At 37.9% G+C, this 14,177-nt stretch overlaps 1 protein-coding gene across 13 annotated transcripts in view; it reads right to left on the reverse strand.

Moving 5' to 3' along the window:
- RBMS3 (RNA binding motif single stranded interacting protein 3) overlaps positions 1-14,177 on the reverse strand; it is a 1,287,947-nt gene that overhangs the window by 1,027,812 nt on the left and 245,958 nt on the right. For all 13 annotated transcript variants that reach the window (XM_025461062.3, XM_035705246.2, XM_049099705.1 and 10 more), the window contains one exon: positions 5,262-5,330. In XM_025461062.3, the coding sequence (XP_025316847.1) occupies positions 5,262-5,330 (69 nt within the window). The remainder of the gene's footprint in view (positions 1-5,261; positions 5,331-14,177) is intronic.

Below are 14,177 nucleotides of genomic sequence, written 5' to 3' on the forward strand. Positions count from 1 at the left end.
AAAGGGCTAAAAAGATGCCAATCAATCGATTGGTTATTATTGACCAAAACTTTATACTAAGCTTTTAAGACACAATGCTTGGATGGGTGACAATTATCCAAGGGAAAAACTTTCCATTTCTAACTCACATGAAGATACCGACTTCATATTTATAAGAAATGTGCTAAATAGGAGATAGAAGATATGATGGGAAATAAAAAAGTTTTCTAAAGAGAAGTACATAATATGCGTAAAAACATCACAATTTCAGTTTCAGATATGAAGATACCAGTCAACCAGTCACTATTCTTATTTTTGTACACTTATTCAAAATTCAATTCATAATGACTTTTATTTCATAGATATTTGTAAGCATATAAAACTTTATGTGCATTCCTTACAAACTGAAAGCATTGGAAAATACTTAATTTTTTTTTTTTTACAAATAGGTTCTAAAATCAGTCCAAATAAAACACCAAATTGGTACATCTTAAGCAAACGGTGTGTGTGAGCCTGGGCAGTACAGTTGGTTAAGCAGCTCCCTCTTGGTTTTGACTCAGGTGGTGATTCCAGGGTCATGAGACTGAGTCCTGAGTCAGACTCTGGGCTCAGTGTGAAGTCTACTTGAAACTCTCTCTCCCCTTCCTCTGTCCCTCTCCCCCTGCATGTGCAATAAATAAATAAATAAATAAATAAATAAATAAATAAATCTGTGTTTTTTTAAAAAAAAACTTATTAATGAATACATTAAGATCCATGTTTTGAAAATTGGCTATTTGCAAATAGACCGACCTATACTTGAATGGATATAAGCACTTGTTTCAACAAAGTTAACTGTGCAAAACAATTTCAGAGTACAAATAGTACCTAGAGGCCAAAAAGTTGTGTTCTGATCAGTATAAAACAGAAGTATTGGTGAAAATGGTTTTCAGTGGCCTTAGTCTAAAAACTTCAGGGAGATAGTATTGCTCACTATTGGGCAATAGTAAATTGACTAGGGTGCAACCACTCTGGAGAAGAGTATAGAGGTTCCTCAAAAAGTTAAAAATAGAACTACCCTACAATCCACCAATTGTATTACCAGGTATTTACCCAAAGGATATAAGAATATTAATTCAAAGCAATACATACACCCTAATGTTTATAACAGCATTATCAAGAGTTAAATTATGGAAACAGCCCAAATGTCCATCGACTGATGAATGGATATGTGGTATATATAAAATGGATTATTACTCAGCCATCAAAAAAATAAAATCTTGCCGTTTGCAACAATGTAAATAGAACTAGAGAGTATTATTCTACATGAAATAAGTCCGAGAAAGACAAATACCGTATGATTTCACTCATATGTGGAATTTAAGAAAGAAAACAAGCAAGCACGGGGGGAAAAGGAAAAGGCAAACTAAGAAAGAGATTCTCAGCTATAGAGAACTGATGGTTACCAGACGGGAGGCGGGTGGAGGGACAGGGTTAAATGGGTGATGGGGATTGAAGAGTGCACTTGCTGTGAGAGCAATGGATATTGTGCGGAAATGCTGAATCACTAACTTGTACACCTAAAATTAATATTACACTGTATATTAATTGGAATTTAAATTAAAAATTTAAAAATAATAAATCTAATTAAATTGACAGGAAAAAAAAAGTCTAGAGTGCTAGAATCTAACAGAATCAACCCTATGTCACTGGATAAGTTAATTAAATGTTCAAGTTGTCAATTCTCTCACCTATAAAATATTGTCTCCTTATCACAGAGATATTGAGAGGGTTAAATGAGATGATGCATGACAAGAAATTAGCAGACACCACAGAGTAAGCATTCAGTAAATGTTAGATATGATGATAATAATGAAGAAGGAATTGGGATGATATTAATTCTCAAATGAGTGGATATCTACCTGTACCAATTCACTCATTATAATAGCTATATTTGTATCCATCTGACATCTATAGTGTTACAAAGACAAATAGAAAAAGTTCTACTTTTCTTAGTGAATATAAATCTATGATAATTTCTTTTCTAAACTGTTCTGCTGATGCCAAAAATCAGAAAAAGACATAAAGCTGGAATCTAGGATGGAGTTACTGTGGTCCTTTCAACTTCAGCCTGAGAATCTGTGCAGGTATTTTCAAAGACTGAAGCCAATAATCCTATTATATTGCAAACATGAAAGACAAAGGTTTTTGTAATAAACACAAATTTAGAAGGGAAGGATTAGCTCATGAGTGACAAAGAAGAGGAATAATTATTCTGTGTAGGATAGGGGTATAAAAGGATTACCATCACTAGGCCAGCTCAATAGAATAAATCTCAGAGTTTTCAGCAGCTGCAAGTCTGGTGATCCTGTAAATATTCACATAATATTTCTAAAGGTAAAACCCACTATTACATGACAAAAGAATAAAGTGCATCATTTCATGATTGGTGTATCAATCAGAAAACAAAAAAATTGTTGGAAAAAGAGAGTCCATACCAGGCAGTCAAAGAGAAGGAATTTAATACAGGGAACTAGTCATAGGGCTATTGGGAAAGCCAAAAAAAAAAAAAAAAAGGAGAGAGAGAGAGAGAGAGAGAGAGAGAGGGAAGAATGAGAAGAATGAGGAACACAGCCATTGCCCTTGAAGCTATGGGGGAACACAGACAGCATACATAGTGGCCAGAATCCAGGGCTGCCTCATAGTAGCTGAATCCACACAGAGGCTCATCAGAACATGGAGATACACTGCCCAAAGCAAGCAACAGAGGGGAGAAACATCCTGGTTTTTTCCCTTTCTCTTTCCAACCTGTAAATGATGCCTCCAACTGGGAGAACCTATTTAGTAGTCAGTTAACAAGGGAACCTAGGAAAGCAGATGGCAAGAGATGCCCATGGAGTAGATCTGAAAGCAAACCAACAAATGACCAGCACAATAGGTAAACACCAAGAAAATTTACCTAATATAAAAAAATGTACTGTTCCTTTTAGTTACGGTTAAAGGGGATTCTCAATACAAAAGAGATGTCACCAATATCAGTTTTATCAGGCTACCGTTTGGAAATGCCATCAAATTAAGCCTTCTAATCAAAATGGCACTGTTAAGATTGAAAGTCTGCCAATATAACCACATTTCTTTCACAAGATGAGAGGGCAAAAACGAAACCCATTTTTGGTAGCTCTTCTGCTCCTGCCTTTCATAGACAGGTAAGAATTCAGAGAACACACTGGAAAATGTATACAGGATGGCTACCAATTTAATTTGGCTTGAATATCAAAAATTATAAGAAAACCATCTAATCATTCCCAGATTTCACTTAAAAAGTCATTGTACTGTTAGAAAACTAAGAGGTTAGTTTTAGTCCCAAATACTACTCTGTCTTCACTTTTCTCATTTCATTGCCACATGTAAAAAGTCTGCAGGACCAGCAGAGAGTCACAGATTCACATTAGACTATTTCACTGGGAAGTTCTCAAAATAATTGTACTGGTTTACAAGACTGAGTAAGTTCTGGGGGAGAAAATCAGGGAATTGTAGACCAACTGAAATCACATAACCTTGGACAACATAATCTCTGTGTCTCATTTTCCTTGACTATGAAGATTAGATTAGAACATCTCTCCATCTTTAGGGTGAGTGCAGAGATGTGACCTTTGACTTGCTCAACCCAGTGTGAGAATAGATATCAGATAGGATAAGAGGTATGAGAATAGATATCAAAAACACTGATTAAAACCCAGTGTGCATTTTTAGGAAGTGGAGGAAGTAAAAGAAAACTGGCTATTCGAAGCAATCTCTCCAGACCAGTACCACTGCCCCTATTTCTGGGTCACTTTTTTTCTTAGCTCACACTCACAAAGCACTATATCCTTCTAAAGTTAACAGAAACCAAAGCATCCATGCAACACTGATGCCAATGGAGGGAGAACCATCACCTCAACTTTTTCTCACCAACCAATCAATATAAAAAAAGGCACTGTGGGGTACCTGGGTGGCAAAGTCAGTTAAGCAACCAACTCTTGGTTTTGGCTCAGGTCATAATCTCAGGGTTGTGAGATCAAGCTCCACACTGGCCTCCCTACTCAGCATGGAATCTTAAGTTTCTCTCTCTCTCTGCCTCTACCCCTCCCCTCAATGTGTGCACATGTGTGCTCTCTCTCTCTCTCATGCGTGATATCACTTTCTCTTTCAAATAAATAAATAATTAAATAAATAAATAAATAAATAAATCTATCTATCTTTAAGAAAAAATAGACTGTGATAAAATATTGCATAATGGAAGAATTTCTTTTTCTCTTATTAAATTAATATTTTTGTTGATAAGTATCAATTTCTTACAAAGAAATTGTGAAGAATGAAAGGGAGTATACAAAGACTGCTCACATTATGCTAATGTTGGAGTAAATTATCACCGATACTAAGTGTCTACAGAAAGTCAATAATACATGGGAGAAAATGTGAATATAAACCATTGATAACATGCATCTGCTACAGTCACTGCAGCCTGTTCAAGAGACCTGAAAATTCTAAGAGAGACTTCTGACCAATAGAGCAAAAGACAACAAAATTTCTTGTTGGTCTCATAACTAGAAGAAGGCAACCTGAATTCAAGTCCTACCCAGTTTTTAGAGTATAAAGTTAGTGTTCTCGTCACGTGCTGTTTCAAAAAGAACCCCATGAGTCACCTGTGAAAATGGCTCACCAACCAAAAAATCCTGTTTTGTTTACACACAGAGACAGAACAGTGCTATGCTGGCTTAACTTCCCCAAAAGAGGTTAAATTACATTCAGTATTGTTTGACCTGAATGGATATTTTAATCGCCCTGAGTAACAAAGCAAAAAAGTTACTCTTTGTAGTATTAGTACATTTTCAGATATATTAGTGTATCCACTCTTAGAGACACTCTATGTCATACACACACATATATACATATGCACACACATGGGGACACATACAATTTCCTAGAATAGAAAGGACAGAAGGCTAATATTTGTTTGAAGAAAACAAGGCAAAATCTATTCTCCCTAATTGCCAGGTTGACTTCATTAGTTAGGCACTGGGGAGGGCTTTGAAGGCAGGACTTCAGCATTTCCCTGCCTATCACTTTCCCTCTCATGAGACCTGAGGTGGAGAGTAGTAAACAATGAGGAAGTCCACAGGCCTCTGCCAATGGGCCACTTCAAGGTGAGAATGGGCAAGAGCCTGATACCCTCCACATTTGCCCAATGACAAAATGACTGTACGTTTAAGCACACTTCAAGGAGACCAAGCACAACAAGATTCTTAAAAAGAGCATGTTACCTGATGTGGCTGTGAACTGGACCATCTGCTATAGGAAGGAGCACCCGAAGACTTGCTGGCTGAGGTTCGCTGAAAGAGGGAAGGAAAAAAATATTTCATGTTGTCACACAAACTGAATTCACTTTCCGTTTCTTTAAATGAATTACTCAGTGTCTGCAGCTCCAAAAATTACCACAATCTTAGACTCTCCCTCAACTTACTCTCTGTTTCATTTCTTTTAAAATACATTCTCCTCAGCAAGTATAATAATATAAACACTAGAGCCAAAACATCTGGATTCAACTCTCAGTTTGTACTCATTGTTTGACCTGATGCAAATCACCTGAATTCTCTCTGTCTCAACTTTCTTTTTATTGAGACTAGAATAATAATTTTCATGTCATGGTATTCTTGTGAGGAACAAATATGGTAATAGGTGTAAAGCATTTTGTACAGTAAGGTGCTATCCACATATGGGCCGTAATTCAACAAGCAGAAAATAAGGCATGTTATTCTAAGTTTCTATGTGAAACCAAACTGGTATACAAATATCCACATTAATCAATGAGGTTATTTGAGTCAGTTATTACATAGAGACTGTTCATCTTGGGAGAGACCTGACCATACTATTGCTACCAGTTTCATGAGCTTGTAAAATGTCACAAATTCACTGTAGATTAGCTCATCCATAGTCATTCTTAACACCATTTTTCTTGTCTGTTTCTACTACCGAGGCTGAAAAAAACCCACATAACCACTTTTTCGGTATTCCCTCCCTATACTCCTGGCTAATGAAATAGAAATATAATTTTGGAGGAGCAGAAGGCGAAAGAGTTCTGGGAAACCCTTTGCTCTTCTGATAAAAAGGAAGAGATAAGGCTTGGATCTTCACCACCACTATTCCTTCCCTCTAAATACAGATACACTACATGGAGCTGGAGCAACCATTCTGTGACTATGAGGAAAAAAGGCCAAGGGAAGAGCAGAGGTGGTAACTCTAATTGGTCTTCTTATGCAGCTAAGATTTTTGCCTAAATCCTCCTTGTGTAACTGACTATAATCACATTTTCTATCACTTACGGAAAGTTGTGGATGCTTAATGGCAGAGGCATGAAGATGTGAAATGATTGGTAGTGTTTGGGGGATGATCAATACACCAATAGAGTACTGCCAACTCCTATACTCCCCATCACTGCATTGCATCTGCCTTTCAGAACCCCTGTGTAATTTCTATGCTGTTCCTGACAGCTTTCCTGAATCTCTGCCACAGGGAGGTTGGCTTACTAGCTAAATGCTGTGGTCTGTCTGTTCAATTCAACTTCCCTCTAGCATCTGCCCATCAGAGGAGGCAGAGTCGGGATCAGCCCTCCTGCCCCACTGAGGCTGATGGGATTGGACTCTATAGCACAGTGTGAGAAGCATTCTGATTTCAACTTAGATAAAGGGAGCACTATCAAATAAGTAGCTGGAAATTAAACTAAAAGTTTAATCATATTCCCTCAATGAGAAGCAGTAGCAATGAATTTCAAATGTATCAGACTTTACCAGTGCACAACCATGTACCTTCTCTAATGCCATTTTCCTAATTGTGAAATAAGAATAATTTAGATAGTCCCCATGCTCCCTCCTTATCCAGCCCCAAATCTATTAAATTAAATTATTCTACACTTTCAGAGTACATAAATTACTAATGATAGTGGCAACACTGAATTTCCATGGAAAGATTTGATTGCTTTCAGTATTATTTTTTATTTTATTTTATTTTTTTTTTGCTTTCAGTATTATGTATCTAAAATACCAAAGAAATATCTGAAACCTCTGTTAACTAGAAAATGCTAGTAATCCAGAAGAGCCCATTGCCTGAATATTATAGCAGCTCCCAGCTTCCCTGCATTTTTAGGAAGGGGCCATTGGCTGCATTTCTAGCCCAACAATTTGGGCTTCAGCAGAATCTCTTCAAGTCTTCTTAAATCATAAGCTTTTAGAATTCACCCTCAGACTAATTTTTGAGACATCATATATTGAGAAGGATAACTTATCCTACTTATAAACCTACAACACAGGTTTCTAAAATTGTAACAATAATTGTTATACCTATTATCAGGAAAATTAAACTTAGTGTTTTTTAAATTGAGATATAATTGATATATAACATTACATAAGTTTAAGGTATCAGAGTTGATACATCTACTATTGTAATATGGTTACCACTATACTGTATATATTTTATATAAAATATGTATGTTATATATAACAAATATATCTCTTCTTTATTCACTCATCTGTTGACAGATACCTAAGTTATTTCCATATCTTGGTTAGTGTGTATAATTCTGCAACAAACACCAACTACAAATATCTCTTCCATATCCTGTTTTCCTTTATTTTTTCCTGGATGTATACCCAAAAGTGGAATTACTAGAGCATATGGAAGTTCTATTTTTCATTTTTTGAACAAAATTCATACTGTTTTCCATAGTGACTGCACCATTCCCACCAGCAGTGGGCACAAGGGTGCCCTTTCTTCCACATCCTAACCAACACTTATTATCTCTTCTTGAAAGATTTGGTTTTCTAATCAAAATAAAATTATGGTAATCAAATTCAAGACACAAGCACTAACATTCGAAAAATATTTTAAAGAAAAGTGAGATGTGTGACCTGCAGCATCTGAACCAAATTATTAAGGAACCTTGACATGGGAAGGAGATAAAATAGGCATTTGTAGATTTGAAGGCAAAAATAAAATAAAAACAAACAAACAAACAACGTGAAGTGTGAAGTGTACAACTTTTCCTTCTTGGTAAGTGTCACAATACTTCCATGCCCACGCTTAACTTTCTCCTAAAGGTCACACTGTTCTTCAGCACTGACACAAATATAATTAACTGTGTAATGGTAATTGCAGTCCATTGTGATTCATACACTTCATGTCCTTTCTAGTGCTAAGGATAAATGTAAAAGGCCAGAGAAACAACAAAATAATGGTCAATATTAGTTACAAATTTTAAAGACATGACCATGTCCCCAGAATTGTAGCATAGCTTCTGATGGATGTGACTATATTCAAAATCCAGTTTCATAGCACAAAACACAAAATCTGGTTGGGTTTCCTTGTTATCTTTTGAATGAACTAGCCATAATGCATACAGCCTGGATGAAAACAAACTCACTTGACAAACCAGATAAGTAATTGATCATATCCCTCCTTCTCGCCATCCTAGTGTCCTCAGCAACCAGTGGTTAATCAGAGGGCAGTATCCAGATCAGAATAATGAGGCATGCTGCTTTAAAATGCAAATTCTTTGACCCCAGGAATTTACAAATCTCTGGAAGTGGGATCCAGCAATTTGCATTTTTAAGAGGCTCTTCAATTGATTCATATTTAATCTTTGAAGCAAGGAAACATCCCATAATACTTCCAGCATACACTTGTACGGCTATATGCATCCATTGAAGAACAAGGATGATGATGAGTAGAGGTATGAAGATTCAAGGATATTATTGATAATAGTCTTCTCTAAACAGATAAAATGAACTCTTAAACTCCAGAGAAATATTTCTGGAAATTATGGGAAGATGCTTGAGGAAAAAAAAATCTGATTTTTAATCTACTGATATAGATTGAACCTTGAACCACCACAGCCCAATTAAATGACTGGCTAAGAGTTTCAGTTTAGATATCCAATTCTTACCCTTAGAAAACCTTCTCTGAATACCAAGAATAGGCTACCATCTTGCTATGTTTCCAGCACATTTACACTTGCCTCTTAGCAAAAACTTCTATTATACTCTCTCATAGTTGCCTTCTAAATGCAGTTTTCTCTTATAGACTGTACATTCCACAAGCTTACAAGGGAGGATGAGAGCGAGTTGAGGCTGGGTTTCATTTACTCATATAACTAGGCATGCTCATGCTAGAAATATAGTAAGTGATCAGTAAACATCAAATTCATTAATAGGTTCAGTAAACTTAACTCTATTCAAGTTTGGAAAGTATGAATAGGAGACTATGAAATTGAATCAACAGTCTGAGGACAAAGGCAGTAAAAACTGATAGAATTCCAGAGCCCAATGGCTACTATAATGTCTTAGAAAGGGTAACACTATCGGCCCAAATGTCAAGATATTAAGATAGAGAGTTCCCTGATATGGTTTCATAGAAAATTCCAATTGTTAAAGTCAGGAGGGCAAGAAATAAGGAAAATGGCAGACACTGTACAGAAGTTGAGAGCTTTGGTAAATGGGTACATGTTATTCAACACAAAATGTCTCATGAAAGCTGTGAGGTAACTGCAAAAGAACTAGATGATCTACCAATGCCAAGAGAAGCTAGAATTCAAAGAAGTATCCAGACAAAAATACACACCCTACTTTGCAATCTCCCTCCCTTCCAACCCCAGGTTGTGAGGCTTGTGCAGAGCCAGTTTCCTTATATCAGAGAAGGGAACTCAGGAGGAGGAGGGTGTGAAACATTTTAGTGACAAAGCACACAGAGTGTTCTATTAAACAAAGGGGGGGAAGTGCTATGCAGAAACCTGGAAGGCAGACCAAATTCAATGGCAACTCATAAGTGAGGAAGGCTGCCAGATGCTGCAGCAAGCCTGCCAGCCAGCCAGCCGCTGTACTTCAGTCACAACTGTCCTTTGCTTGGCCAGCTTCCTTCAAGTCTAATTGCCTATCAGCATAAGACAAGGAACTTTGGAAACATGTACATTTTCAGTAGCTGGAGTCTTTCCTGCATTAGGCCTTGAGCATATTTGAAGAACAAGAAATGAAGAACCAATAAATAGTCCTAGAAGGTGCCAGTTAGACATCTGCATTTAACATCGTGGCACAAAAAGTCATTGACAAACACGATCCAAGAACCAACACAGGTTATTCAGACAGACTGAACTCTGGATGACAGACATGACTTTGGGGATTTTAATTTCAGATGGAAAACCATGTTTCCAACCCCAATGAGATGAATCATGCAAGAAACAAGACCAAACAGCAAAGGACCTAGATAGCAGTAACATTTTTATAAGTAAGATTTGAAGGGCTTACTCAAAAACCTTACCCGGCCCAGAAACTTTGTAAAGAATAAGTGGTAAAGGCTCTATCCACACGTACCTTGATAAGGAGCTATCAAATAAAAAAAGCCAAACAAACAACAAACAAAAAACAAAAAAACCCCACAAATGTACCCACCAGGCAAGCTAAGAAAAGGAAATTGATAAAGAAAGAAGGATATAGGCTGAAGTTCTGGAATCTCTTTTTCAATTCTGCTATTGAAAGCATGATTTCAGGGATGCCTGGCTGGCCCAGTTTTAGTGCCCAGGGTGTGATCCTGGAGTCCCAGGATTGAGTCCCCCATCAAGCTCCCTGCATGAAGTCTGCTTCTCCCTCTGCCTGTGTCTCTCCGCCCCCCGCCCCGTCTCTCGTGAATAAATAAAATCTTAAAAAAAAAAAAAAAAAGGCATGATTTCCTTTTATTGTTCCCAGAATTCTGGAACATGTATTCCAGTGTGTGTTGCTACATGGATTCAGCATTTACCAAGGGCCTATACTGTTAGTGTCCATGAGACACACAAGAAACAGTCCCTACCCTGACCACCCTTTGTAAACAATCACAGATTAAATACTCCCATTTTAATAAGAAATTATTGAGCTTAGTTATGGGATCCCAGAACTCTGGACCAAACCATCATCACCAGTTATTCCTGTCATGTTCCCAATGCTACAGAGAATCCTCATAGTTGGGTAAGGAATGGTAGCTAAAAACCGACCTAAATCTTTCCAGTTTCAATAAAAGCCCAGATCATGAAGGTATATGAGCAGCTCACATATTCTCCTTTTTTTTTTTTTTTAACGTGAATTATTTTCCTGATTAAACTAACCCGTTCTAGATTCTCCTGGGTGGTTCAGTGGTTGAGCATCTGCCTTCAGTTCAGGTCGTGATCTCGTGATCTCTGGGTCCTGGGATTGAGTCTCGCATCAGGCTCCCTGCAGGGAGGATGCTTCTCCCTCTGCCTATGTCTCTGCCTCTCTCTGTGGGTCTCTCATAAATAAAGTTGTAATAAAAACAATAAAAAATAAATTAACCAGTTCTGCTTAACCTTTCTCTGTGTGGCCTGGTTTCCAGCCAGTCAGTCATTTCACAGCCCTTCCCTGGGCCACCTCCAAAATCTCCATGCTCCGCCTTCTCAAGTCGTGAAATCTGAAACCTGATGATTTACTCCTCATTGTGTCCTCATCCTATTACAGAAATGCAAAAGAAATCTAAGCTGGCCTCAACACAAAAAATAAAAGGAAGAAAATCTCAACACAATTCCAAGTAATAAAGATTGACTTAGTAACTATGGTCAATAGGCTTTGCCTCTTGGTCTTATTTCCAGAGATGAAGAAGTAAAAGAATCTTGTTTAGGAGACCTGACCAAGGCTTTGTGTTGTGCTTACAAAAAGCAAATGTAGAATAATAGACTCCATCTGTCTCTACACATGAAAATACCATATATATTTACTGAAATCAAAATGGTTTTCCCAGGGTTCTTATTTGCTAGTTCTCTGGCCCCTCACTGTACTTTAAGTTTGTAAACATTTTCTTGCACATCTAGTACCTGGAAAGCACTCTGCTAGTAATGGGGGTTGCAGAGATGGGTGAAATTCTCCTCAGAGAATTTCTTTTCTCCTTGCCCTCCCACCCTGCTCCAAAGAACCACGTAAACCCATCCCCTGTCACTTTTTATTCATTACCCTATTGTAAGTTCTCTTTTTTATTTTATTTATTTATTCATGAGAGACACACAGAGAAAAGCAGAGACATAAGCAGAGGGAGAGCCAGGCTCCCTGCGGGGGGAGCCCGATGCAGGACTTGATCCCAGGACCCCCGGATCATGACTTGAGCCAAATGCAGATGCTCAACCGCTGAGCCACCCAGACATAACCCCTGTTGTAAGTTCTTCACAGCTCCTATCACTATCTGAAATTCTCTTGTTCATATACTTGTTTTGTTATACATTGTTCATGTCCCTCACCTAGAATATAAGTACTACGAAAACCAGCTTTGTTTTTAGTGTGTTTTTTAACCATCATTGTATTACGGACACAGCAATGTCTTAGTATATATGCATTGAATGATTAAACGAAGGAAGGAGGAAACTCAGTTCTTACACTCAAAGATTTTATAGTCCAGTGAGGGTGATTAACACCTACACAACTCTACCACAAGAAGTGCTGCTTCCTTCAGCCACATATGTAGGCTGGGAAGGCATGTACTGCATGAGGAGCCATTCACAACACACACACAAAAATCATATGTTGGTATATTACAACCCCTTTCCAGCAGACATAGTAAAATGTCTTGCTATAATGAAATTGGTATATTAGGATCATTTTTCAAAAAGTGGAAGTAAACTGGGATGCCTGGGTGGCTCAGCGGTTGGGCATCTGCCTTTGGCTCAGGTTGTGATCCTGGGATCCAGGATCAAGTCCCACATTGGGCTCCCTATGGGGAGCCTGCTTCTCCCTCTGCCTATGCCTCTGCCATTCTCTCTCTCTCTTAGCCTGTATCTTTCATGAATAAATAAATAAATCTTTTTTAAAAAAAGGTGGAAATAAGCTATCTTACAGGGCATACCTTATTCTCATTTATAAAAAGCTGCTCTAGGGATCCCTGGGTGGCGCAGTGGTTTGGCGCCTGCCTTTGGCCCAGGGCGCGATCCTGGAGACCCGGGATCGAATCCCACATCAGGCTTCCAGTGCATGGAGCCTGCTTCTCCCTCTGCCTATGTCTCTGCCTCTCTCTCTTTCTCTCTCTGTGACTATCATAAATAAATAAAAATAAATAAAAAAAATTTTTTAAAGCTGCTCTAGAAGCTAACAGTGGCCTTATATGGGTAGAGTTGATGTTAGGCCCAATTCCCTGGCCTTAGGCTCTGAGTCTCCTACCTAGACCAGGGGCAAGGAGTCAGGGCACAACCAGTTTCTTCACCAATGGATGCTGCTTTAAATAACCAGAATATGGTCTCCAGGCTTCAAGATGGCCTCCAAAGACCTTGCTTCGTGATATTCATTCCATTATGTAGTCTCTTCCACAATGTACCAAGGTTGATACATGGGGCCAATAGAATATAGTCAAATTAAGGATATGTCACTTTGTAAGTTAAGTTATAATCTTGGGTATGGTTTATCATTTTTGGATCACCATAGATCCAAGCCATGTCACTACAGAAACCATGTTATGAGCCACTTTAGGAAGAGTCCCACGTGGTGAGAAATGGAAACCTCTTGTAAACAGCCACATGAGTGAGCTCGAAAGGTGATCCTTCAGCCCCAGTCAAGTCTTCAGAGACTACAACCCTGGATAACGGCTTGAGTGCAACTTTAACAGAGACCCTGATCAAGAACCATCAGCCCATCTGTTAACTTATTCCCTACCCTCAAGAATTGTCCAAGATAGTTAAGGTTTGCTGTTAAGCTGCTAAACTTGGGGGGGAATTTGTTACACAGCAATACATTAATTCATATTATTAGCAGAAAACTATTCCACTCTTCTCATGACTCAAATAAAAGTCTGTAGAAAGCACTACAGTATTCTGTGAATCCTACCGAACAGAGGGGAAGACATTATTCTTTGATTTATAAAAAAAAAATAAAAAAAGTTTCAGGCTTTTTCTTCCTTTAGGTCTTTTTTTTTTTTTTTTGAAAAAAAAAATTAAGTTCCTGAATTTTCACATTGTATTTAACATGTCTCGCAGTCACTTTCTTCAAGGAGACAGAGAACCGTAAATCCCTGAAGACACAAGCACAAGGTAACCTCCAGCTCCCTTCCTGTACAAGACTCAAAACAGTGAACAGGATGCTCAGTAAATAAATGATAAGCTTCCTGTTATCATGCAGCTCTCTCTGTAACTCAACTTGATCTTGCTGTATCTTACAACAAAGAACCGATTC

This window comes from Canis lupus, chromosome 23, assembly GCF_003254725.2.
Source record: "Canis lupus dingo isolate Sandy chromosome 23, ASM325472v2, whole genome shotgun sequence".
NCBI classification, from domain to species: domain Eukaryota; kingdom Metazoa; phylum Chordata; class Mammalia; order Carnivora; family Canidae; genus Canis; species Canis lupus.